Source organism: Clupea harengus, unplaced genomic scaffold (assembly GCF_900700415.2).
Source record: "Clupea harengus unplaced genomic scaffold, Ch_v2.0.2, whole genome shotgun sequence".
Taxonomy (NCBI): Eukaryota; Metazoa; Chordata; class Actinopteri; order Clupeiformes; family Clupeidae; genus Clupea; species Clupea harengus.
Window position 1 is genome coordinate 49,838 of NW_024879774.1, and position 25,006 is coordinate 74,843.

The 25,006-nt window shown below is 40.3% G+C and overlaps 3 protein-coding genes and 1 long non-coding RNA gene across 5 annotated transcripts; 2 read left to right on the top strand and 2 right to left on the bottom strand.

Moving 5' to 3' along the window:
* Positions 1-6,140: 6,140 nt before the first annotated feature.
* Positions 6,141-13,817, bottom strand: bin2a (bridging integrator 2a). The gene is made up of 14 exons (XM_042705071.1): positions 13,671-13,817; positions 11,954-12,096; positions 11,429-11,509; positions 11,198-11,252; positions 10,874-10,968; positions 10,659-10,754; positions 10,449-10,556; positions 10,122-10,207; positions 9,691-9,766; positions 9,283-9,365; positions 8,958-9,056; positions 7,019-7,469; positions 6,737-6,810; positions 6,141-6,585 (listed from the first exon to the last, which is right to left on the bottom strand). The coding sequence occupies exons 2-13, from the start codon at positions 12,053-12,055 to the stop codon at positions 6,760-6,762; spliced, it is 1,383 nt and encodes a 460-aa protein (XP_042561005.1). The 5' UTR covers positions 12,056-12,096; positions 13,671-13,817; the 3' UTR covers positions 6,141-6,585; positions 6,737-6,759.
* On the top strand, positions 6,264-10,531 carry LOC122130345. Of its 2 annotated transcripts, none has more exons than XR_006151858.1 (5): positions 6,264-6,351; positions 8,658-8,760; positions 8,917-9,071; positions 9,455-9,503; positions 10,446-10,531. It is a non-coding gene; the product is annotated as an uncharacterized LOC122130345 (long non-coding RNA). The 2 variants fall into 2 exon arrangements; XR_006151859.1 differs by lacking the exon at positions 6,264-6,351 and adding an exon at positions 6,547-6,634.
* On the top strand, positions 12,536-16,749 carry si:ch211-210c8.6. Its single transcript, XM_042705072.1, has 5 exons — positions 12,536-12,979; positions 13,939-14,044; positions 14,320-14,426; positions 15,751-15,923; positions 16,116-16,749. The coding sequence occupies exons 1-5, from the start codon at positions 12,820-12,822 to the stop codon at positions 16,392-16,394; spliced, it is 825 nt and encodes a 274-aa protein (XP_042561006.1). The 5' UTR covers positions 12,536-12,819; the 3' UTR covers positions 16,395-16,749.
* Positions 16,750-16,931: 182 nt separating this feature from the next.
* racgap1 (Rac GTPase activating protein 1) lies at positions 16,932-25,001 on the bottom strand (the record flags this gene model as incomplete). Its single annotated transcript, XM_042705074.1, has 12 exons — positions 16,932-17,920; positions 18,339-18,438; positions 19,121-19,253; positions 19,542-19,674; positions 19,801-19,906; positions 21,209-21,407; positions 21,732-21,827; positions 22,434-22,598; positions 23,041-23,192; positions 23,445-23,562; positions 24,788-24,865; positions 24,948-25,001. Coding segments are annotated over 12 exons (1,410 nt in total), but the record flags the coding sequence as incomplete, so codon positions are not given.
* Positions 25,002-25,006: the final 5 nt, after the last annotated feature.

Sequence of the window (25,006 nt, forward strand, 5' to 3'; positions counted from 1 at the left end):
CATCAACTTTTTTTGTTTTGTTAGTTTTTTGTTACAGTTTTCCAAACTTTGGCACATCCAGAGCAAGGTTTTTTTTTCCTTTGATGTATAACCAAGGAGCAGGTTGTACCAAAGATCTGGACTAGAATGCACTAAAAGCTTTTGCTGTGACTTGAAAGTCATCTTTCATAATAATTCTGCACATACGGTAAATTTGAAAAAGAATAACGAAAAAACATATCAAATTTAGTGAATGGTGATTGTTTTGCAGGCATTCCATGCCCGCAGAGGCTCACCACTGCTGTGACTTGTCTTTTGTAGTGGGGTGCGTGAAAATGTATTTCTAGTGTAATTGCATCTTGGTGGTTCTGCATGCTTTTTGCACTTTTCTTCAATTACAATTTTTGTTTGTTTTTAATAAAGGATTTATCATTGTTAAATTTTTTAGGAATACTACAAATATTAATTTATGTGCACTGTCAACCAACTCTGAAATGTTAGATTTTGCAACTTGTTTTTTGTACAAATGCTTTATAAATGCAAATACAATGTCAGTCATGCACCTCCCTGTGTGGATGATTTTACAAAGCCGTTTCATTAAAAATGTACCTTCGTTCTAAGGAGGCGAATGTCTGATGGTTTCTAAGGGCTACCATTAAACAAATGTAGATTCATGCTTTGGTTCTGCATGTGGGACAGAATGGTAATATAAAATACAGATAAGCTTAGAAGTGATACTGAAAGTTATACTCTACGTGTGCAGTCTTTTTATGTGTTTGTTTGGTCTAGCCCAGCAACCAAGTCTTTACTTTGACCTTAAGTCCTGCATAAATATGAAATACTAATTCAGGTCAAGGTAAATTAGAAGATGACAACTGTAGGAGCTGAACACATTATTAAGAGGTTCTGGTTGGTTTTAATGACAGAACTAGTACAGCGAGTCATTGTCATTTTGCTCCCACAATAAAAATGAAACGTTTATGGAGAATCATGCCTAAACACATTCACACAAGTTTATAAGGCTTTACTCATTAATGAAGTGGGTCACTTTTGGCTGGATTGTGTCTCTGGAGACCATGAGACTGCATGAGCTGACAGCAAGGCATTGTTTCCAGACTGAATGGGAAACATGGTTTAAGTGTACAGTCTGATTTGTCTCGCACCAATCTGTGGCACTGCTCACTAATGCCAAAGGGAAAATCTGTATTGCCAATATTTTGATGTCGCATTGAAGGCCATGAGTGCCTGTAACCTTGTGCATGTGCTACGTGTGATTTCCAGTGATAATTAACATTAACAGCCTAATTAACAAAAAACAGAAACCGGTGTTTACTGATGAGATATTCGGACATTGAAAGCCTAAAAAATTATTTAACTTACAAATGTATAACAGCGGTTAATTTAGTCACAGAACATTACCAACTGCAAAGCTGTCTGAACTTTAGCCAATCCTTCTTTTAGTTTGAACTCTTTTGAACCACATGTTTCTTTAAACACAAATGTCTCACAAGTACGCCATGCAACTTTGCAATGCAAAGCTGTCCATTTGGCTTTTTGTTTAAAATGAACTGTATCCTAGTTTGTAGTAGTGTCAGATCACATTGGCACATATATGTTTACATTTTGGCAAGATGACAAACATTCCTCACCGCATAAAATAGATATGAGGTAACAATAGCTTACAAATGTAAATAAAAAAATAGTAACTACTAAACCATCCAATCCAGTCCTTTTTATCTTTAATCAACAATGGTGTTTGCAAAACATACTGAGCAAGACAAATTGCCTCAAAAAGACAACCGAGGCTAAACATATTTTTTTTGCCATTCAAATGCCAATGTATAGTGTTCTTATTATTAATCAGTTTGAAAGTGATCTATATATTGGACAGTGCTGTATCACTGGGTATCCGACATGATAGTTGTGAAAGTTCTTGCCCCAAGTTAAACTTAAAACAGACTTTTATTCAAATGTGAGTTTTATTCGTGTTTTTGGCTGCAAAAGCGTAAATATTTTCTTTTTCAAATATTTAACTCATAACTTATCTTAACACATTAACTTAATGAAAGTTCCTAATCTCTGAAGTGGCACAGTGAAGAATTTGTGCCACTTCAGTGTGGCATCACCATGGTGAATGCATAGCTAATAATGATCTGAAGTTTCATGATATCTGGGGCACAGCTTTCAGAACTACAAATTAGATTCCAACATTTATTTGAATGTCTGTTATCCTTTGTGTCTCTTTAATTTCTTTTATTGCAGATGACGGGCAAGCTTGCCTGACACTTTATGTTGGTGATGCAGTTCACAAAGCAGCTGTGAAGTAACTGTTACTCTGATGGTATAGACTTAGCACTGTTCTCATTGTATTTATACGTAGTCTAGATATAATGCCAACCAATAACAGAATAAATGTAAGAAATCTGAGGCCAGAATCTGAATAGAAATTTTGTAGCTAAATTCCATTGAGTCACAATAATATTTAGCTGCAAACTACCTAGATAAATTCAGTTTTTTGTAGAATGACTGGTGGACGGTTTTAGTTCGGTATTCCAATTTTTTTCAATGTCTTTTTTTTCTTTCCAGAATGAATCCATGTGTAAGAAGTAGGTTGGTCAGTGGGCACATGAAATACTTAATGTTTGGTTTTGAAAATCCTGAAGCGATATCTGCATGGAACTGTGGTGCACTTAATTCTTTTATACTAAAAATACAATTAAAATTTAGAATAAATGGTATTTTGGACAATTGAATTCCAGCTGTTTTGTAATTTGTTACGTTAGCAAACAGCATATCACTCAAGAACCTCATGCACTGTTGTTCAGAAATTGTAGAGGAAAAGCAGCTTTGCTCTTCACCAGACAGCAGTGTCTAACCCTAGAGCAGGAAAATGAATGTTTCATGCACAAATGCTACGAGTAGGCTAGAGCTACCTTGAGGTCTCATATGTGACAGCATCCATAAACATGGAGATATTCATCGGGAACATACAAAGGCAAGGGAAAAAAACTTCACATGTACATTTTTATAGACTTCACTTTGACAGACCACTTCTGTAGATTATGAGCATATATATATATATATATGTTGTCAGTGAGAGTTTCTATTTCATTCAACTCAGAAGTCCAGCAAGTCTGTAGTGTACAATAGGAATAACACATGTCAGATGGCTAATGCATCTTAAACAAACCAGTCCAGTAAGAATACACACTACCAAACATAATTTCATCATATTTTTGGATTTGGAGCCAATTGGAAGCATGAGTAAAGAGGTGGCGCTGTGATACAAAATGCTGACATTATTACACAATCAGCTTCACAGAATCTATCCATTACAAAAAAAAGATTCCACAGTCTAATAAATATTGACCCGAGAGTTTAACCCTACATATGTCCTTCAAAAAAAAAAAAAACACACACAAAAAAAAAAACAGGTGACATTTTTCCTTCTCATAATACAACGAGTTAAAAATCATTCTTCATTAAAAGATCATACAAAATAATTGGAACACCATTTGTTTTGATACAAACAAATCAAGATGCAGAACTCATGAACTGAAAAATTGAGCAATGCAGTTACCTGCACAGTGACCAGTTTTCCTATACATCTTTGATGCTGCACTATTGACCACTATTCAATCATTCCCTGTAGTATGATCAAAACTCCCGCCCGCCCTTGTATGAAAGCACCAAATGACAAAACTGCATAGAACAAACAGGCACAATCTGAATTCGACTAGTTCTTCCATAAAGACACCCCCCCCCCCCAAACCCAGTGTCTTCATTAGCCGTGCTCTGGTAAATAGTTTTCCCCCCACATTCTGTTTCCTCAACCACACACCATATTTATCCAGTCCTTTGCCGTCAGCTTCCTGTCCTTTTGTGAGTGGGCATCTTTAGTCCAGAGTTGGAAGCTCAAATGAAGTACTCCTTCTTGATGGGTGCCACGGTGTCATTGTACACCTGGTCCGGATCCTCTCCAGGCGCAGGTTCGCCTGTCGTCCTGTAGGCCCCTTTATTATGGCAAAGGTACCGGTACAGCAGGAAAGCCCCCGCAGCTACAGTCAGCAGCACCAAGACCACAACAACTACAAGCAAATTAAGAAACGCATGTTGATTTGCCAAGACAAACACATTCACAGTGATTAACTGAACCAACACACATGACCCTAGTGGAGAGGTCTACCCAAATAACCACACTAGAAATTGCAGTTCAGGTATGGTTTTACAGATCTTGCAACCTTCCATGCCCACTTTAGCAGGTCAGGGTGTCTTGAATACAGATTTTTCTCCTTTTTTTTTTTTAAGATTACAAATTAAATGCCAGCCAACGCTACAGTACGCCACGACTGGCATACTCCTGCTGGTCTAAAAGAATGATCATAAACTGAAAAGTGTTCAGAAAGGACTAAGCAGTTACATTGGTCATTGTTTTTCTGTTACTGGTTTACATTGACATACCGGTATCTAAATGTGCTAGTTCATTGACAAAGTATTATATATTAGACATGTGGATAAAAGATGACCACTCATCCTTCCGTGAATGCAGGGTAGTATTAAGAGACCTTTTGTGGCTCGCATTTGAGGGAGAAAGCTAGCACTGTTCAAATTCAAGAAACACAAATTACCTCCGATGACAGCAGAGTCTGACTGGTATGGAGAGACTGTCGTTGGTTCCACAGATGCTGCTGGAGACATAAAACATTTTTTTTTAACTGGGAAACTACCATAGAAAGGTAAACCAAAAATATACACACTAATCATGTTGTGCATACGGTCTGAAAGTTTGGGGTTGGATTGGGTGGTGATGGGATCACCTGTTGCAGGGCCCAATTTGAAGCCCTGCAACAGGTGATGGTGATGTCATAAAAAGACCCATACTAAAAACAGGCTCACAAAAGGACATGAAGCGTTTTGTCCATGCTGAGGAGAAATGTAATGTTGTGTTCTCAAATTAGTACAAAACGGCAGTAGATCAATAGTAGATAGATCAATAAACATCACATAGCCTACCTGTCATGGGTGCAACGCTTGCCATGATTGATTGTCCTTTTATCGTAACTTACGCTAAAAGAAAAGTTACAAATATTATACATTAATGCATCACATTTGAAGCTCCTTCTGGTGCAGTTTAAAATGTCGGAACTGAACTAAACTAGGTAGTCAAAGCCATTCATGGAGTCAGTATTTGGCCTGGATTCCATATGAATCGGGCTACCTTCATTGTTCAGCGGTAGGCTACAAAATGTATGCTCAAACCGGATCAAACAGACATTAAAAAAAAAAACTTTTGTTATTCGTTTACGGTTTGCACATGACTAACTAAGTGATCTAAAAGTCTATTGCCATAATATGGTCTTACTTTACCACGGATGCTGATCAAATGTCAAAATCAGACGTCGAACGGATTAGTCACGTTTCTTACTTCCTGAAAACAAAGCCCCTGGAACACATCACATGCAGTCTTCGATCTAAATTACTGCAACTCTCAAACCTCAATTTTCAAGTGTTGGGGACTACACAGAGATTATACTTTAAAACATTTCCTTCCCGGGATGAAAGTTTAGCCAACTCAGGCCTACCAGAGACAAAGAAATACACATCAAAAGCTAGTTAACTCCTGTCTGAAGTCTTACCTACCGCCCTTGTTACACAGAAAGAGTAAAATGAAATGCAATGCAATGTCTTACGGCGGCCCGGTGCATATTATATGTCAGCGATACTGCGTAGGTATAGCCTTACTCTATGATTACCTAAACTGAATAGGCTACGATGTTAAAACCTTGAAATCAAGAACCATATCATTCCAACAGCTGTGGCAGCGCATAGACTACTTACGTTCCAACAGTAAACGTTCAGATTCGGGAAGAGAAGCAACCCAATAACGATATCTAAATCAACAGGAACAGCTCGAAGGAAATAAGGAACCACTCCAACACCAGGGACTTCTGGGTTACCGCGCATTCGTGTGTCTTTTCCTTTAGCGCTCTCTCCCTACAAATTAAACAATGGTGATTCACGAAGCCAGAAGTTGAACGTAGTCGACAGGATGCCACCTTGTTAGGCGGGTTGTTCCTGCAAGGCGCCATATGAGGGGTGACATCACAACTTGTAGTCTCAGCAGGACATCGAAAACACAAAGTCAAGATGAGGCACACACGTGTTTTGTATTGTTAATTTATTTTCCTTACTTTAAAAAAAAAAAAAAACTGTAAAACTGTTGCTTTCAAGACCATGGAATTTGCTGATTTTAATGTAGTCTCTTTTCTAAATAAGGCTTTAAAAGCAAAAGTTACAGTTTATGCCTTTCAATGATTGCACATAAAAACAATAGGACTGCAGGATTTCTCTATATCTGGACTATATAAATTGGTAAGCTGAACACGTTGAGCCAAAATATTCAGATTAATTATATAAGGAATAAATCAAGAATCAGGCAATACCAATCCATTTTAAAACAGCAACTGTGTTCTCTTTTCTTTTAAATTATCTGTGAGACAAAAGCATAGATATGGCTGTGTTTATCTGGGCAAACTGCATTCCAGCCATCCCATGTCTTGATGGAAGGTTCTGTTATGATCTTCTGACCCTTCCATGGAATGTTCCCTATCAAGAAATAGCATTGTGGTGAAACACTCCAGTAAAGATATGGCATGTACGTATATTATCATTTATCAGTGAAAGAAAACCAACATATCTTGTTTCAAATGGCTATTGTAATGGTATGTGTGGTTAAACAAGTTAATTCAAGACTTACTTTCCTGTATACAGTATTAGGTTTCACATCACTGTCTCCCTGTCAAGACCAGATTCCTCAGCTGCTGCTGCCCCCTTACATTAGAAACACACACATCTTTACTGAACAGTTAAGGAACATGCTACAACGCCACCAGAAATAACCATCAACAGACAACACAGCGACTGGACTGCAACAATGTTTACCTCACTATTTACAGTGTACTACAGTGTACCACAATCATACAGATTCACACTCATTGGTGCAGATCAGGGAGCCATGCAATAGGAAACTCTGACTCACTTTGCCATGTGAGGATGAGCAGTTGACCCCAGCATTCTGACTGTCAGATGCCTCTCCATTCTCCAGTATCTCGCTGCTGTCAGGGTTGTTCATCAGTGCTTCTTCTTCTGCTTTTGCCTCAGCTGGGTTGTTGTCTGCCGGCACTGGGCTCTCTCCAGTTCCCCCTTTACCTGGATCAGCAGACTCCAAAGTCAGATCTGGCTCACCTTGTTTGTCTTCTTGTGGTTTCTCCTCTTCTTTTTCCACCTTTTCACCCCCCTCACCGCCACCAGATGCCTCGTTTAACTCCTCTGCCGGTGGCTGCTCAGAGCAGGTTGAGCTCACCTCGACGTCCCTCACTTCAGTGATGGTCTCCACTTGTGGGTCTGGAGTAGGCTGGGGTTCTGTTTCACTGTACACTTCCAGTGAAGGTCTCTGTACACTCCTCAGTGGGCTAGTTGGATTTTTCCTCCTGTATGGAAAATAGCCCAACAATTTATTGCACTGGTAAACCATAGGCCCTTTTTAAAAAGAGATCCTGAATATACTGCTGCCAAGAAGACCCCTCATCAGCAGAGGCGGCATCATGTTGCCCCTGCATGTGCTTTAGCATGCTGGCGTTCCAGTGTTCTGGACCTATTTGGGTTAATTTCAACTGGGGATGAGAGACCACAACAATGCAGCTTACGTGGTTTACCCGATTCACCCTGTCACAACTGATTTATCAAACGGGGAACACAAATCAAACTTTGCAAATGTGTGGATGTTTATTAAAATGTTTGCATATTTCTTGCATATTTCTTGCATATTTCTAGGTTACTATATCAATGTCAGTTTGATTTAACAATCAGACATTATTTGAAGACTGCAAGTTACTCTGCGGGTAGGCTGTTAATTGAGGCAAGTCGGATAAAGTGTTTAACTGTGTGCAGAGCTTTTAGCACCGCATTACATTATAAGCGTGTTCTTCTGAGGCAAAAGGAACAGCTTTGTTTGCCCAATCCTCAAAGGTGTGGTAGTTAGGATATAGCTTAATTTTGCTGAAAGTTACATAAGTAGGCTAGCCTACATAACATCAAACTATTTGCATTGACAAAATTGAACAAGTTGTTGGGTAGACAAGCTTGCCAAAGCCATCCAGAAGACAGTGCAGTGATGGACGTTAAAAAAAAAAGTCTTGCAGGTAGGAGTGTAGCCTACTGAGCAGAAAGGAATGCTGCGTGTATCCCAAGCACAATGCAATTGCTGAATGACACACCAATTAACAAAATCAGGTCAACCACAGAGAACTCTTTACACAACAGCCTAACAGGTACTAATAGTGCTATTAACAAAATGTTGTAATAGTCATTCGATAAGATGTGATATCAGTGCAGCATTTCGAGTCATCACAGTGAAGCTACGCCAGCTGGTAGTTTGCACTAACTGCAGGCCTACCATTATATTTTGTATCAGTTGGCTTAGACATAATCTATTCAACATAACATCTGTTATGTGGGATTGTTTAAGATCATACAAATGTGGTGACAAGGCTAAGAACATAGGACATAGGTACCATATCGGAATTGTGCGTTGTGACAACACATTGCTTCATTTTTGGTTCGCTGCTAGGCTGTGTCATCCCCCTATTCCGCCAATGCTGGCTCTCTCTTTTACACAGACATCAATATCCGGCTCTGTGACTACCTCTGCTGCCGGCTCAGAGGCGGAACAACAATGCCCCACCCATTCCGTGTTTGTACCTTCTGCGAGGCGGAAAAAAGGTGCAACACTCCCGCCTTAAACAGGCTGTATAATACGCCCCTATGAAGCCTCTCATACTGTACTGTACTATCATACTGATGTGAAAGACATTTAAATCATGATTTAAAGGCAGTTTAATGATGCTCCCCTTAAGACAAAACCTTCTACCTATGCAGGTAACCATTGCTCTGAGCTTAACCTTGGCAGTTAACCTTACCGAAGGGAGCCTCTAGGACTGATGTTTGAGTGGAGCTCTGAGAAGCTGGCCCTCCATGCCCTTGGTGAAATCAGTGATCTCCTCTTCAGTGATGCAGTGCTGAAGACAAGGAAGGTTAGTGCTGGTATTGATATTTGATCTGATCAGATTCATTTAAGGATTTGTGAAAGATCCGAAAACGCAACTTGGAGGTCTCTTAACATTTTTGGAACAGCACAGAACAGTGGAGTACTACTACAGAGAAGTACATCAATATTTTGTTAACCTATAGATCTTCAAGTAAACAATCTCATCAACAGGTAAAATGCTGTAGGCGCTGACATACCGCTGGAGGTTGTTGATAACAAACACTTTGTCTGGATGCTGAGCTTTCACATCAGTGAGAACATCTTGAAAATCATGGTTCATCTAAAAAGAATATGTATAACCAGATCATGGGTGACTGAATGAAGTAAGATGAGTTTTCCATTAAATGCAAAATTTTATTTTTATTACAGTTTGCCTCGCTGTGACGATTAATACGCTGAATCAATACTTAATTTCACAGTAAGTATTTTCCAGTTGTTCTCTCCAAAAATTACTCTGAATTTACTCACATTTTATTTTAGATTCTTCTACAAACATACGTAGTATGTAAGTATTTTAGATACCTCTACAACCTACATCATATGTACTTTGAGTATGCTATATCATGCACTGGATGTGTGGAGGAATTCACTGAAACTGAATTTACCGTGCTCAGTTCTTTATACAAGATGTCCCTCAGGTTGGAAATGGCTTGAAACACTGTCACATAGCATCCGATGCGACTTGATGTGGAGGGAAAACAATCATTTTCAATGAGTTCTCCATGTTGCACTATTTTAGTAGTAATATGTGCCATTTTCAATTATCATTCTCACAAAAAATGGGTCAGAAACCAAGGAAGAATGAGTAGTTCTGATTCCCCTATTCATATTCATTTATCTATTTATTAGTCTGCCATTAGTCTGTACTTTGCCCTAATGTGAAATAAGTTTAACCTCACCAAAGAAACATGCATTTCTGTGGTGAGGTCAAATTCATATTAAGTGGGAACAGTGTGCTAAGTATGCCATGTACAACACTATAGTCTCTGCCTGTGCATAAATTCACCAGCTGAAGCATGGACCTTGAAAATCTCACCTCCCAAAAAGGACAGGCAGCTCTTCTTTAAGTTCCTGGTTGAGATCCTCATAGATATCCTTGGTTGTCTGCAACTCTTCTTCAGCCTGTGCAGGGCAAAAATGTCATTATGAATCAGACCACTCCCCCATTTCCTGCTGCTAAAATTACAGCTCTACCATATTGCTGCTTGGCCTTATTAAGTCTCAGAGCTGACATATTACATTTACTATTAAAAGGTTTCATGTCACCAAGATGTCTCAAATATTCAATGTACAAATGTACAGGGACGTTTCAGTCCCTCAGGTCTTCAGTAAAGATGTGTGGTTCCCTTCTTTTCCACAGTACCTTGGCTGTCTTGACATCATCTTGCTTTTTGGCATTCTGCAGCGCCTCTAGGTGGCGGCGTGATGAATCATAGTCCACTAGCTTCCTGTTGCGTTTGGCCACTTTCTCCTACAGGCATGCAGAAAGTTGGCAGCAGAGAGGTCATTAAAAGAGCCGGACATAAAAAAGAGAAGTGTTGTTTGTACAGTATGAGTGCTTATCTTTTTTTACCTTGACATCTGGAAACTGTCTCATGTAGGAGTCCATGGTGTGCACAGCTTGGTCTAAGATTTTTGCTTCGTAGTCATTCCATAAAAGATCTTCTCCCTTTTGGACAGAAAATATGAGTTTGTTTCATCTTATGTGCTCCTGTTTGTTTGTTTATCTTTGAGAAGACATTCAAAAGACACAAAATAATTGGTTTAAAAGTGTAATTTGTGACAGACCTCCACAATGACTCCCAGATCGTCCAGTCCATTCCAGTCAGATTCAAAAGCATCAAAGAGAGAGTGGGAGAGCCGTTTGGAGGCCTCTCTCATGACTGCAATGACAGGACACTTTGGAAACAGTCCAAATATGATCATAGAAAACATTCCAAACCAGGCTGTGTCGATGACTGTTAGTTTATTTTAATTTGTAATAATTAGTGCATGTTGATAAAGCAATTGAAATCACTTTAACATATTACAACAGATGGTTGTGTACTTTCTGTAAAATGTTGTGGAATAAATGGAGTATATTTTGTTTGCTGTAAAATTATATATAAATACCTTTGACAGCATTGTAATAGGCCTTGAGGTCTTTGTATATCCTACTTCCATCATTCTGAAAATTAAACAAAACATTTCAACCGAAGGCAGAAAGGCTGCATTTTACATTCAAACAAAGAAAATGAAACTCCCATTTCTCAGTATCATTACCATTATTCACACTCATTATCTTTCACTGCTAAATATCAGAAATGCATGAGACAGTATATTTCTGTTCATTGCTTGTGATACCTGCTGGTCATTTAGATCTTGAACGTAAAATGAAAATTCTTCATCTTTGGTCTCGTCAGTCTTGCCAAACTTCTGTAAGACCTGTGATACACCACAAATGAAATGCCTTCAAAACACCACACAGAGATGGTTCTCTTCAGAAACAGTAATTGTCATTAGAACTGGGCACTTTGCATTCATATCTAAACAGATATCTGAGTATCTGTGATGTGATATGGAGGCAATGTCCACAGGATCAGGTTCTTCAAAAGAAAGGATAGTATCTTGCCGTGTGTTTATTTGGGGATCAGCAATTATTGGCCCAATAAACTTGTCTTTCTGCCAGAAGCAGATCAAGTGTGTTCACACAAAAGTAGTTTTATGAACCAATGAGATTTACAATACCATCAGAAAGTGTTCTTGTTTTTCCCCATCTCTAGATTCTCACTGGTCAAAATTTCTATTTTTATTTCATTTCAAATTACAGCCTTGTTGAGAGCACTGAGAGCAATAATTGTGTGGGGAAAAAATTGTGTGGGGCCTTACCTTCTCTTGAGCTCTGCTTAGTTTTCGCTGAACCCGTTTAGCAAAGACTCCAGCTCCCTTTGGACTAGTGGCAGCACTCTCACTCGTTTTAACTGAATCCATAAAGTTAGTTTTTCTGTCCGTTGCCCTATCAGAGAAATGTTCTGTAATTAGAAAATGTAATGTCAGTTGGTATGTGTATAGCTTTCTTTCTACCGGTATTATCTCGTTTGAATCATATGATGTTTGGACCCAGGGTGTTCCTGTGAGTTATTCATATAGTAGAGCAATAAACTATTTTACTGCCTGGTGCTTAAGTCAGATTGATCCTCCCTCTAACCAATAGTTTGTATGCATGGACACAGCCATTATATCTTTCTTAAATATACAGCCTATTTAATTAGACAAACTTATGGTGAAACATATTCACTAGTCTGAAGTAACATGGTCACGAGGAAATAACTGTAGCAAAATCACATATGATTAAGTGTTAACCAGACTAACTACTGTAATGAGCAGTGTAGCCTACTTTCTAGTAGTGAGTTATCGGTATGGGCTAGACAAAAGATAAACTATTTTACTGCTTGGTGCTTGTGTCAGATTGGTCCTCCCTCTAACCAGTAATCTGGGTGTATGCACAACCCATAATAACGTTCTTATAAAGTAATAAGACAATGCTATGGTGAAACAGATTCATTCCTCAGACGTAAGATGATCCTGTGAAAATAACTAAAACAATCTAATTCAAATCTTTCACTGTAGTCCTGCTGCTAGCAAATCGTAATTTACTACATTTCCCACTCGACCTTGCGAATATTAATCTTATTTCTAAGCCACTCCCAAGACGTGAACTTTGAGCTGGCGTCTTGTCAAAAGGGTCAGGGCTAATGTTCGATTTCACTTTGATTTCGCCGATACTTCTGGACCTTCTAGACATGACCATGGGCAGCACGTTAGCAAAATGTGCTGTTACTGACCTGGGAATTCAATGGGTTGGGTGGGCACTCGCCTCAGTTTTTAAAACTGAAAAGTTTTACGATTTAGCAGGTAGGCTAAGGCTGTTTTACCGGACTGGTGTGAACTTCTAGTAGGCTACATAATGGTTTAAGTTTGTTAGTAACATAGAACTAGTGTTGTGTCGGTTGTTCGGCAAGTAGGCTGCATATAGGCAACATACGTTTACGTTTGTATTATGTTTTATTTTTTCCTTAGTCAAGTATGGACAAGAGACTACATTGCAGTAGGTTAAACGTGCTATGGTTATGAAATGAGTCCGTTTTACTCCAACGCATTACGAGTGCGCAGCTTGTTGTGAAACACTCGCGCCTCCGCCCCCCCTAAGAGTAGGTTACTGTTGGACTACACACTACAGGCAGATTGATGAACATTCTGGGTGCCTTTCTTGAGTGTTTATCTACTAAGAGTAGTTACACCATAGTTTTTTCCCCCCATGCAGGCTGTAGCAACAGTAGCTTACACGAACATTTGTTCAGCGTTCCTAAAGTGTCATGAGACTACTTTGTTGCAAACTCTGCACAACTCCGCTATCTAATCTGCATTGAGTGGATGTTACAGTGTTGATATTAAGTTAACACAAATAAATGTACGTGTGCATAGTGTCACAGTTCGATGTTACTTTCTCAAAAATATTCAGATCTACATATGTAGTAGTTATAACAACAGTCAACGGTGATTGCTTGTTTTGAATAATTTGAATGTGACAGATATCGATGCTTACCTGTCAAAACGCTATTGGCATCTCTTTCCAGTAGTTTTAATCATGAAGTTACTACGACCTTAAATGTGTGCGTCCTTGTCGCTTCTTTCACTCCAAAGAGCTCCCCTCTTAACGTCTGAAAGTGTTCCTTTGAACTTTGGAACCAATAAACCCGGTTCTTCAGTAAAATATTCATTGAACACGCCTCGGTCAGCAAAGGGTAGCCTACACACCCTGGCTGGCACACAATTAGATAATTCAAAATGATATTAAATGTTTTTCATTTTAGGGTCTGGCACATTTGTTGCGCTGGCTCACCTGAGTCGCATCTGGGGAGGGACTGGACACCTGCGGCAGAACATACAGACAGGCCTGGTTACAGCATGGGGACTGAGGTATGTCTGATAATGTGTGTCAAAGACACCTGTGTAAGGGCCATAGAGTCAGAATATATTACAGGGTGATTGGACAACCCCCACCCCCTTACACACACACATACACAGAACTTTTCTATTTGAAAGTCACTTCAATAGCAAGCCAAAGGCTCAACACAGGGTTACTAAGAGCAACTGCATTTGACAGACCTTCTATTAATGAATTCCATTAAGGAATTTGGTTAATCAGTAGGGCAATGCTGACAATGAGTGATGGAACTGACTTCACTGAACAGGCTTGGAACTTTCCTCTTCCTGAGGATTCTGAAGGAGGGACAAGACCGCAGGTTCAATGGTGTCAGAGAGAGCCCTGGGACGTTTTTTGTGTACTGGACTGTGCAAGGTAGGCTATTTGAGTTGTTCATTTCCTCTAGTTATACTGCAACTCTCCCCAGAGTCTACCTAGTATGTAGTATGTACATTTGCAGTATGTAGGAACTTCAGTATGCTTGATGAATACACTCTATTTGCTGTTAGCGAGCATTTATAAAACTAACTGCTGGTAATGTTCACAGAACACCATATCAAGTAAATATGTCCCCTCTAGAGGTAAGAATTAAATCTGTACCTGCCTGTTTTTCTGCCTGTCAGTTATATCATTAGATTGGTGCATCTTCATTTTATATGGTGTTTCACTTGTTTGTACTGAGCCCGTAAAGTCCCGTAAGGTGATATTTTGTATCTTGTGTGTACAAGATAATAACTTTTGCGCACAAGATAAAAAAAATAGCATCTTACGGCATGTTCTGTTTGACTTGGTAGCTGGCCATGGTACAGGTATGCCTATAGCAGAGATTGCGTGTGAGTGATGTCCACTGATAACCCCTATGGATAAGGGGTAATGTGAGCTTAGAGCTACTAGCCAAAAGGAGGAGAATAGGAAGGATGTGGGAAGTGCAGCATGATTTATATCTGGGGCTACACCGCTTTCCTCACAACACCCAGTGTAGCATTTTCTGCGGAGGAAAACTAGCATGCAGTTAAGTGCACCACGGTCGTGTGACCAATCAAAATGGGTGGTGCGAAAGAATGTACATTTTCAAGTCAACCCCCCTCCAGCCCATCTCTCTCTGCAGTCATTCCAGTCTGAATGCTAAGTTTGAGGAGATCTATGTGTATGATCATGTGATCATGCTGTTGTACTCCTCCAAGGCCTTTTTTTTTCAATTTGACTGGTTGAGTGGAGCATTTTTGGTTCACTGCACAGGTGGGCGTGGCCTAAAGGTGCAGCATTACTATAGTCCAGTCGGATAGGCCTTTTGCCACACCGGACGCATGACGTAGTAAACAGGTAAGGAGGGTTTAAATATCCTAGGAAGCGGGAGTGGGGTGAGTGATGGCTGTCCATCATCCCTATGGGCTTTTCCCGAACTTCGTTTAGAAAACATAATTTTTTCACATGACTTGACCGAGCAGCAGATGAGGGGGAGCAAAGTGTTGAAACATTTACTGGGAACACAAGCTGATATTTTGGTACTTTTACAGTATTCAGCCAAATGCAGCCAGCATAAGGAGGCTGTAAAGTGAAGCGCAACATGGTTTGAGTTTTTGCAATGGGTCATTTGAGCAGTTCGTTCCATAAATTAATGCATGTTGTGTGCAGACAGCAAGGTCTGCTGGTGGCAATGCTGTGTGTTTATTGGTGTTTATGCTTCTCTATTGCACAGCTCTCTGGGTCTTCATCACCCTCCTGCCCACACTCATCCTTAACAGTGAGAAGCGTGATGTGCCCCTGGGGCCAACTGACTATGTCGGCTGGGGCATCTGGGGGCTGGGGTTTGCTACAGAAGCCATTGCAGACCAGCAGAAGTGGAACTTCAAACGAGACCCTGATAATGTTGTAAGTTATTTCCCGATCCAAAATCTTTACCCCATGTCAGTGACTGGGGAATTTTTGGCAATACTGCAAGTACATACACTGGTGTTCATGAAGTTTCATTTTCTGGTAATTGTAATAAACACCAGCTCATCAAGACTGTTATATACCCTTAGCTTGCATTTATTAAACCTGAACTTATCATTCCTCTACCAGGGCAAGTTCATCCAGAGTGGCCTGTGGGCCTACAGCCGACATCCAAACTACCTAGGGGAGATCCTACAGTGGTCTGGCTTATTCCTGTCAGCGTCATCAGTCATGCGCGGCCCGCAATACCTGAGTGTGGTGTCTCCTTTGTTCCTCTGGTTCCTCTTGCGCTATGTGAGTGGGATTCCCATGCTGGAGAAACAGGGTATGAAGAAGTGGGGTGCCGATCCGGCCTACCAGACCTACATTCAGAACACTCCCCGCCTCTGGCCCTGGCCAAAGTTCTGAGAGAAGCATTCCTATTGGTGCCAATGAGATAACTGGTGTTCCTTTTTTTTTCCTTTTTCTATCGCTCTCAGCTTTTGCCACGTGTTACAAAATCATTCTGATGGACAATGTCACTTTGAAAACAAGTATGTACAGCATGAAGACACACTACCTCCTAAATCCGTTTGTGTAAAAGCTTAGATTAGAACAGAAAAAAAGTTTGATGTGCAAAATTTCTATAACAGCAGCTTGGACTCGAGACTGTTCCTGACTGTATCTGTTTACAGGCTGAAATGGGCCTTTTGGGCGTTTGCAGTAAGAAAACATACCCTACTTGCTGTAAATTTACAGATTCTAATAAAGGCAGATAAATACATATGGCTACCCTGCTGTGAATTAATGTATTTTTACAAATCACACAAGTCGTATTGATAATCAAAAGTGGTAAGTAGTTTCCATTCTGTTAAAATGCATTTTTTTTAAAACAAGTCCTGTGAAGCCAAGCAGCACTTAAGATCACACATATACACGTATATAAAAAACACACTGGCAAACTGATCACATTAAGTCCAAGTGTATTTAAATATGGTTGACTTTGCATAGTGAACATAAAATTGTACAATTCAAGACTTGATCCAGAATACTTCACAAGTCAAGCAGCAGGAGATGCATGTTCAGAAATAAACAATCATTCATTCTGATGTTGGAGAAGTGCTTTTTCCACAGACATTTGCGTAACAAAATTGATATTTGCATTTTTTTAAATTGAGTTGAAATGGTGGTCTGAAATGAAATTACATTAACCTTAAAGAGACTGGGTAAAAAGCTGTGACTAAAGGACCATTACAAATAACACAACAGAAATAAGGACATGCAAAAAGACAGGGCATGTAATAGGTGCAAATAAGTAAAAATGAGGAACTACTTTTTTTTTTCTTCTTATAAAACTTAAATAAAAATAAATCATTGGATGTTCTTCAAATGCCAAAAGAATCGAGGTTGGACTATACAGATTTACCTTGTCAAATACAACACGGCCAAAGGTGTCGAAAAATACAGAGCAATCCTGCAAGAACACATCTGTACAAATCCAATAACTGTCCTTTCCCATTGTCCCTATGCACCATAGCGCAGCAGTCAACCTGTTAGAGTATCTTGATGACAGACACCCATGATTGATTGACTGGCTGACACTGTATGGGACACTAATGATGGTTCTTCATTGGCGGCTTCCCTTTGGTTGATTCAAAATGTTCTAGGACCAAACATATATAAAACCTACTATATACATAAAAACAATAACAATCTACTTTGATACATTGAAAGAAGAAATAACAATAATAAAACCAAAAGGCGAAGCAAAGCTGAAGCACTACATAGGGCCGTGCGATAGTAAATATAAAAGCTATTGCCTGAAAATGGCAGCCAGTATCTAGCAATTGTAGGTTAAGCTCGAATAGTCGCACTTGGTTTACTTCAGGAGTGGAGAGGCGAAGAAATTTCCCTGCCGGTTGAAGCCCACTGCTGATTTACTCTTGCTTCCAAACCTGCAAAATTGGAAACAATTATTAAAAGGAGCACAAGTCACAACACAGACAAAAACCTGTCTGTGCGGCAGAGTTGAAATGAAATGCTTAGGTGGAGAGTTTTTAAAACTAGACTAGGAAAAAAAAAAAACTAGACTTTGGTCAGGAGTTTCAAGGTCAGATAGAGCCTAGGACTTGGCATAAAATTAACCAAGATCTCAAACAATTCAAAGATAACACTATGTACACGACTCCACTCACTGTTCTCAGGATCAGGTACTGTTCAACTCCAAGTTAGGGACTCACTACATATACATCATGCATGGAGCCACTGGCTAGCAAGTTAAACATCTACTTGTACATATGTACATGCAGCTTACACCATGCTGAGGTCCAGGGCTTTGGGGCTCTGACCAACACCAGGGGATTGTTCACTTACTTGGGAGTAATCTTGTTCATCACTCGGCTGGACAGGGAGCTGGAGGATGGAGTCTTGGTTATCTGGTGTTCTGGAGTGGTGATGGGTCCCAGCATACTCACTGTGGAGAGTTGGAAAGAGTTGGTGAAAGACGCTTACTGAGTCAATCGGCCATGTGCTGGTATGATGAATTGCTACTGTACAAAATCATATCTTCTAATGCTTGTGCAAACCTAAGCCAGTGGATGGCGCTATTTGAGTGCATTTCTTCTTAATGGGAGCGAAAGGGTTTGAGGCATCTGAAGAAAGCTATATTACAGTAAACTAGAGTACTGATCAGATGTCTTCTTTAATTTTATGATAAATGTTTGAGTAGCTTTTGTTTAGGTGAAACGGTTGTGAATTATACAAGACAAAAAAATAGCATGAGAGAAAAATCACACGATGGTCTCTAAGAGAATATTTTCAGAGTCTGGTTGTTAAGTGACACATGAGGCCAGCAACACTGTCGATGACCCTTGAAGTAAGCGACACTGATGTAGTCCATATTTTTCTGCTTTAGCAAATTGGTAGCAACATGTGTTTTTTACCCAATGCAAGACAACAATGTAGTTACAAAAGACAAATAAATAAGTATATTTTAACACAAGGTTTGCCTACGTTTTCTACTGGTGTTATTTTTTTTTGATTTAGCAAAAACCCTTTAATTATGGAGTTTTTTTCTTTACAGCCAGGAAGTATACAGATTTTCCATAGGATTTTTCTCCACTTGGTTTGAAGAGCTGACCAGCATGCCTCCTCACCTTTGTGGTGGTCTGGGGTGGCATAGCAGTTTGTGTTCTCGATGACCATGTGATCAGAATGGAGCTGGTCATTCTCTGCCATCATGTACTGGCTCCAGTACTCAGTCGGAAGAGCCAGCAGGCGCTCCACCACCTATAGCGGTGCAGGAGAAACCAAGTTATCACTCAGTGGATTTCTGACTATTGCCTCATCCATTTTCATTTCAAAGCCACATTTAATAAATAGACTACCTCCTCTAATAACCTCAAGGCAAAGGAAATTTCATGAGAAATGAGGCCTTAGAGAAACACAATTTCTCTGCCTTAGGGCTTGCTTCTAATGAAGGGCATTGTGGATGATGCCATCGTGGATCAACACAAAGTTGTATTCATTAGTGCTCTTTTTAAAAAGGGAAAATGTGTAGTGTACTAGTCATCATACCTTTGGCTGGCGTTTGGTGTCCTGGAGGATTGTCATTGGGTCAGGGTCAGCCACTGCATGACCCACAATTGTGGGTCCAAACACCCGTGCCAGATTAGTGACGTTCATCCTCGTATCAGAACTCTGGGAAACTCTGGCAATGAGAAGAAATGCAGACAGTCGGTATAACAAAAACAGGAAGACGTATATGTAATTGAGAACACCACACATCATCTTTAAGCACATAAGAGTGAAGAGATAGCACGGTGATGTCCCTGACCTCTGCAGATGAATGAGCAGGAAGGCCAGAGTGTCGCGGTTGGGCTGAGGCAGGTCACTGATGGTCTGGTACATCAGGGCAATGCTGTTGTCCTCGTCGCTCACCTCTGAGGAAAGGGAGGAAAGATTGGTTCATTAAAGTCTTACCTGTAATATGAATGTGCATGGAAGTTTTGGAAGAATTCAGCCCGATGGATGTGAGCCAAGAGCCATAAACATGAGTGAATCTAAGTGTTTCGTACGAGTGACTAACAGGTGTAAGCACATCAGTATTGATTTTACACAGTAAAATACAATTTTAAAAAGATGAGGTTTACCGTAATTTCCGGACTATTGAGCGCACCTGAATATAAGCCTCACGCACTGAATTTTTTAAAAATAATTATTTTTAACATAAATAAGCCGCACATGTCTATAAGCCGCAGGTGACTACCGCAACATTGAAACAAATTAACTTTACACAGGCTAAAATGAATATCAAAACTAATACAATAGTTAGTTTTGCCAGTTAGATAAGTGCACTGTTGCTTTAAGAGCGCACAGTCGCAAGAGTCAATCAGAAGCTAGAACGTTAGATTGAAGACAGACGCTAGTTTGAAACCAGTGAGCTAAAGAACTTGAAGACTGGATTTGTATTGTTGTAAACGTTTATTTTATTTTCTAAAGTGTTTTGAGTTGTGTTCTGTCTACGCTGGTAGACTGTGGTTATTTTGACATTAGTTAAGTTATTGAGAGATACTGAGAAATCGCGTGGAGCTAAGCATCCATGCGGCTGCATCCATGCTAGCATCCTAGCTCCACAAAGCCACCGTATACAGTCACAGGTATCATAATCCATAAATTAGCCGCATCGTTGTTTAAGCCGCGAGGTTCAAAGCGTGGGAAAAAAGTAGCGGCTTATAGTCCGGAAAATACGGTATGTCGTTTAAAACCATTAGAGCCAGTTTCCAGACCAAAAATAACAAAGGAACAGTGCAAAGGTTGTCCCCCAATCTTTTTCTACATTCCATTCATATAAGTTCCATTTGTGCCGTTGTCTAAAAATGGAACCAATGTCAAATGGAATCAAGATGCACAGAGACGATACAAACTGTCTTCAGAGTACTTTGAAGATGACATCTTTAATACCATTACAACTACAAGGTTACTCGGTTTGAAACACAACAGGTACTAACTCTTGAAATACTACTTGAACACTCAACGCATGCAAGTTAATGTATGAATAATGCTGTGGAGATTAAATTGTAATGCTAAAGAAATACAAATAATGACAGAGGGTCAGTGTATTGTTCAAGTTACCAGTATCACAAAATATATGACCCGATCATATAGGCACAAAAATACCAGTCACATAATACATGGCCTGATCAAAGTTGGAAAGTTGGCTTGTCCTCAACTCTGGCACCCACCTGCAGCATCCATGAAGGTCCGGTTGAGCCGGAAGGTGAGCAGTGGCTCCCGCAGCTTCCTCAGGAAGTCCTTCAGAAGGCCTGTGATGGCGTGAATATCGTCCACCTTGCTGAGCAGTGGGACAGCTTTCCCGCGCAGGAACTTCTCCTTCAGCTCACGGACTGTTCGCTCGGCTCCAGACAGCCGGTACAGCCCAGCCTGCATGGGGTGGGGGGTAGAGAGAGGGAGGAGGAGGCACACATGTGAGGGAGGATTTGGCAGATGTTCCCACAGTCAGTTGAGCCTCTCAGAGACAGCATGCTGCGCTGCTTTACAGGCTGAAAGCCAGTTTATTCTCCACATTCTTACAATCCTGGCAATACACAGCTGTCTTAATCCTGTAATCCTGTTTAAAAATGTGAAACTCTGATAACCTCATGGTGAGTAATTGGTCCGTTCTCATGGTGCAAAAACTTGATAGCAGTTTAGAAGTCAGTCAAGCAAGCTGTAAGGTCACGCTAGGGTCATTGGGAGAGTTCTCACCTCGTTCAGGCCACGCTGCTCGATCTCGTTCACACAGTGCACCACCAGCGAGGGGATCATGGGAGAAGAGCCGGACACATAGTCAGCCAGAGTGCCCTTATCACACAAGAGGAATAAAATGAGGACCATCAGAGTGGAACACAGAACACAACAAAAACAACCAACAGAGTGAGGAAAGATTACAAGTGGACCCTTAAACAACTGGATCCATAGCTTTGACACATCCCCACTAGGAAGCAATGAAAGCATGACATGGGATGATGGCTAATACAACTGCCTGGTGCCACACCACAACAGCAACAATGAGCTATACATCAGATGTACAGATTATTGCCTGCCATGTTAGCAGCACCTTTGTTGAGTATTTTAATATTATGCTTTCAAGATGAGCCAAGATCAATTGTGGATGAGCAAGAGACCCAATCTTAGTTCAATGTAGGTTTATTGTTATTGTAGAGATTTTGTGCGGCCTGACTGCATTACTTCTGTCACGCAATCTTCCCACAAATTTCAATTATATTGTACAATTCACCATACCATGACATTACAAAAACACTATCCTCTTGACAGTAGACATGTCTAAAATCTTATCTGATAAAATTGGTAAACAGTAACTGTCCCAGGCTTCCTGGAGTAAGTTTTAACAATTGCGTCCATTGATTAAAAAGGCTTGGTTATCTGCTCTCCCATATGCAACCATACCTCGCCAATCTTCACAGGGGTGCCAGTCATGGTTGGTATGCATGGCAGCGGGCAGCGCTCACGGCATTCAGGGTGGGACACCACACGGCAGTCTCTGCACTTCAGAGAGATCTTCCCAAACTTGATCCTCTTCCCACAGGGCACACAGGACTCAGGTTTGATCACCTGTTTGTAAGAAAAAGAATAATGGCACAGGATTCAGACTTAAACAGCCATGACTTCTTTTTCAGGGGTCCCACATCTGTGTGATGTGTGTCCATCATCTTGATGTACAACACTACATTTTGTTATCACACTTCTCTATATATTTCAAAGAAAATGTGAACGTATAATAACTCAAATATTGATCAATACCAAGAGCTAGAAGTTAAACCAGTCCAACATCAGTCACAAGCAAAAATACGCTAACGGAATTTTGGTATCTTTTGGTATGGTTTCAAATTGTAGTCCTTTGCTGAATTTTAAACACTGTAAAATCAAGGAGTGATCACCACTACTCCTCAAAACACAGTTTTTACTCTTTTGGAAGTGCAAAATCAGCTGCTGTGTTGTTAAACCTGGCAGCTGATGCTGAAAGTGACAGCACATGCTCTGCCAACTCTCTTACCGTTTTGGAGACAAACTCATGCAGGCGCAGGCATCCATTGCTGGTAGGAGTGCTGGGTTGTGTGCAGGTGGTAATGAGCCTCTCTGGCCTGTTCGGTTGCTTGAACACCGAATCATTGGACTGGATGGAGTCGGTGTCCCAGTCCTGTACTGCTGAGGCATCAGACATAGAACAAAGCAATTGATTACTTACAGTTCAACTACAACAGAATGCCCTGATAAGTTGGATGAGGTTTTTTTTTTATCGTTATCAACACCACCTTTAGAAACAGTCTATGTAATGAAAACTAACACAGACACAGACTATCTCAGTTTCGGTCACATCACTGAATGATCACCTCTGCAAGACTATATAGCCCATTCCTGTTTTCATCATGCTAAATGAATTGAATCGAGACATTTCACCTGTCTTTCTCCTGCTGCGGGTCCAGTAGGGTACAGCTTCAATTGTAGAAACGGCCTCAATGGGTCCTCCATTAGAGGGCACCGTCACCGTGGTCATTGCCACCAAGGACTCATTACCCTATGGTCAAGCAAGACAATCTTTTAACACTCTACAGCCGCATCTTTTAATTGAGAAACTTAACATAGCTGGATGTCAACTCTTCGGTTATGAGGTGGCATCACTCATTTTTAACAAGCAGAACACAGCAGGTTAAGGTCAACAATAGTCTTTCAGCTACAAACGATCAGTACCTGAGGTCCACAAGGCTGTCGGCTCACTGGCTCTTTTTACACTGTACACAAACGAGTGCTCCAGTAGGCATTCACAGAAATATAGTTTCAAATGCTCAGATGATTCTGTTATGTTAAGTTTACTTTAGAAGGCATGGTGATACAACCATAAATCCTTAAGAAATAATTGAGTTTGTTGCTTGGTGTGACACAAATAACCCAATTCAAATCAAAAATAATAATAATAAAAAACACCTGGATATTATTTTTTAAGCTGGTGAACACAGTACACAATCAGCCAATTGCACAAGTTCAGTCCTATAAGTATCTTGGTGTCTACACTGTTAGCAAGTCAACCTGGAATGCTGACTGCAATGTTTCTGTTTTATCAGGCTGTTTTAAAGTGCAATCGAGTATGACTGCATGGTTTGGGAACCTTCCGGTGTCATCAAAATCAGAGTTAACGCATTTGGTTCAGACGGCAATAAAAATCATTGGTCAGAAAGATTACAATTTTAATTAAAATTGGTCTTTTTTTGACCAATGCGTATTGAAACAGGTTGAGTGAAACCTCTGCAATCCATCCCATATTCTGTTTGCTCCGTACGAGCTGTTAGTCAGGCAGACAATATAGAGTTCAGCGGTGCAATCTGAATCGGCTTAAGAACTATTTTGTGCCTGTATCAATCAGAATTAGTAGCCCAACATAAGGAGAGGTCACAGAGGCTGTGTTTGCACATTTGGGAACCAGCAAACAGAAGACATTACAGAGTACACAGAAAAAAAAAAAAAAACTTCAACCTGAGCGAGCTTTGTTGAGTCCAAGTCAAATTTCCCCATGGGGACAAGTAAATCTCTATCTAGCTATATCCACCCATCCAAATATCATACACAATTACTAAAACTGTACAGCCAATGTCATATGAATGATATATGTCCTTCCTCAGTTCCTATTCACATGTACAGAGAGCACTGAAAGGCCAATTTGCTTTGAAAACAAACACAAAGACCAAAAGACCAATTTAAAAATAACCAAGCAAGCTAACAGCTCTCAAGCACTGTTGTTGCCTTACCTTGTCTGAGGTGCGGCCAGTTGAGCGGGTCTTCTTGGCACCAGCAGCAGGACCGTCTGTGTGGTTTCTGGATGAGCGCTGAAATTATGTTCAAATATTAGTTTTTATGACATTTATTGTGACATTTCACAGTAACTAACTCTGAAATAGTCCTACTTACTCTTTTTTGACGTTTCTTGAGACGCACATTTTTGACCAAGGAGGAATCCCAGTCCTGTT

Coding starts and splice junctions, on each gene's coding strand:
- bin2a (XM_042705071.1), bottom strand. CDS start 12,055: ATGGATTCAGTTAAAACGAGTGAGAGTGCTGCCACTAGTCCAAAGGGA. Junction 10,557..10,658: donor GACAGTTTCCAGATGTCAAG/GTAAAAAAAGAT, acceptor GCATGCCTGTAG/GAGAAAGTGGCCAAACGCAA. Junction 10,208..10,448: donor ATGATGTCAAGACAGCCAAG/GTACTGTGGAAA, acceptor TGCCCTGCACAG/GCTGAAGAAGAGTTGCAGAC.
- si:ch211-210c8.6 (XM_042705072.1), top strand. CDS start 12,820: ATGTTCGATTTCACTTTGATTTCGCCGATACTTCTGGACCTTCTAGAC. Junction 12,980..13,938: donor AAAGTTTTACGATTTAGCAG/GTAGGCTAAGGC, acceptor TTTTCATTTTAG/GGTCTGGCACATTTGTTGCG. Junction 14,045..14,319: donor GTTACAGCATGGGGACTGAG/GTATGTCTGATA, acceptor TTCACTGAACAG/GCTTGGAACTTTCCTCTTCC.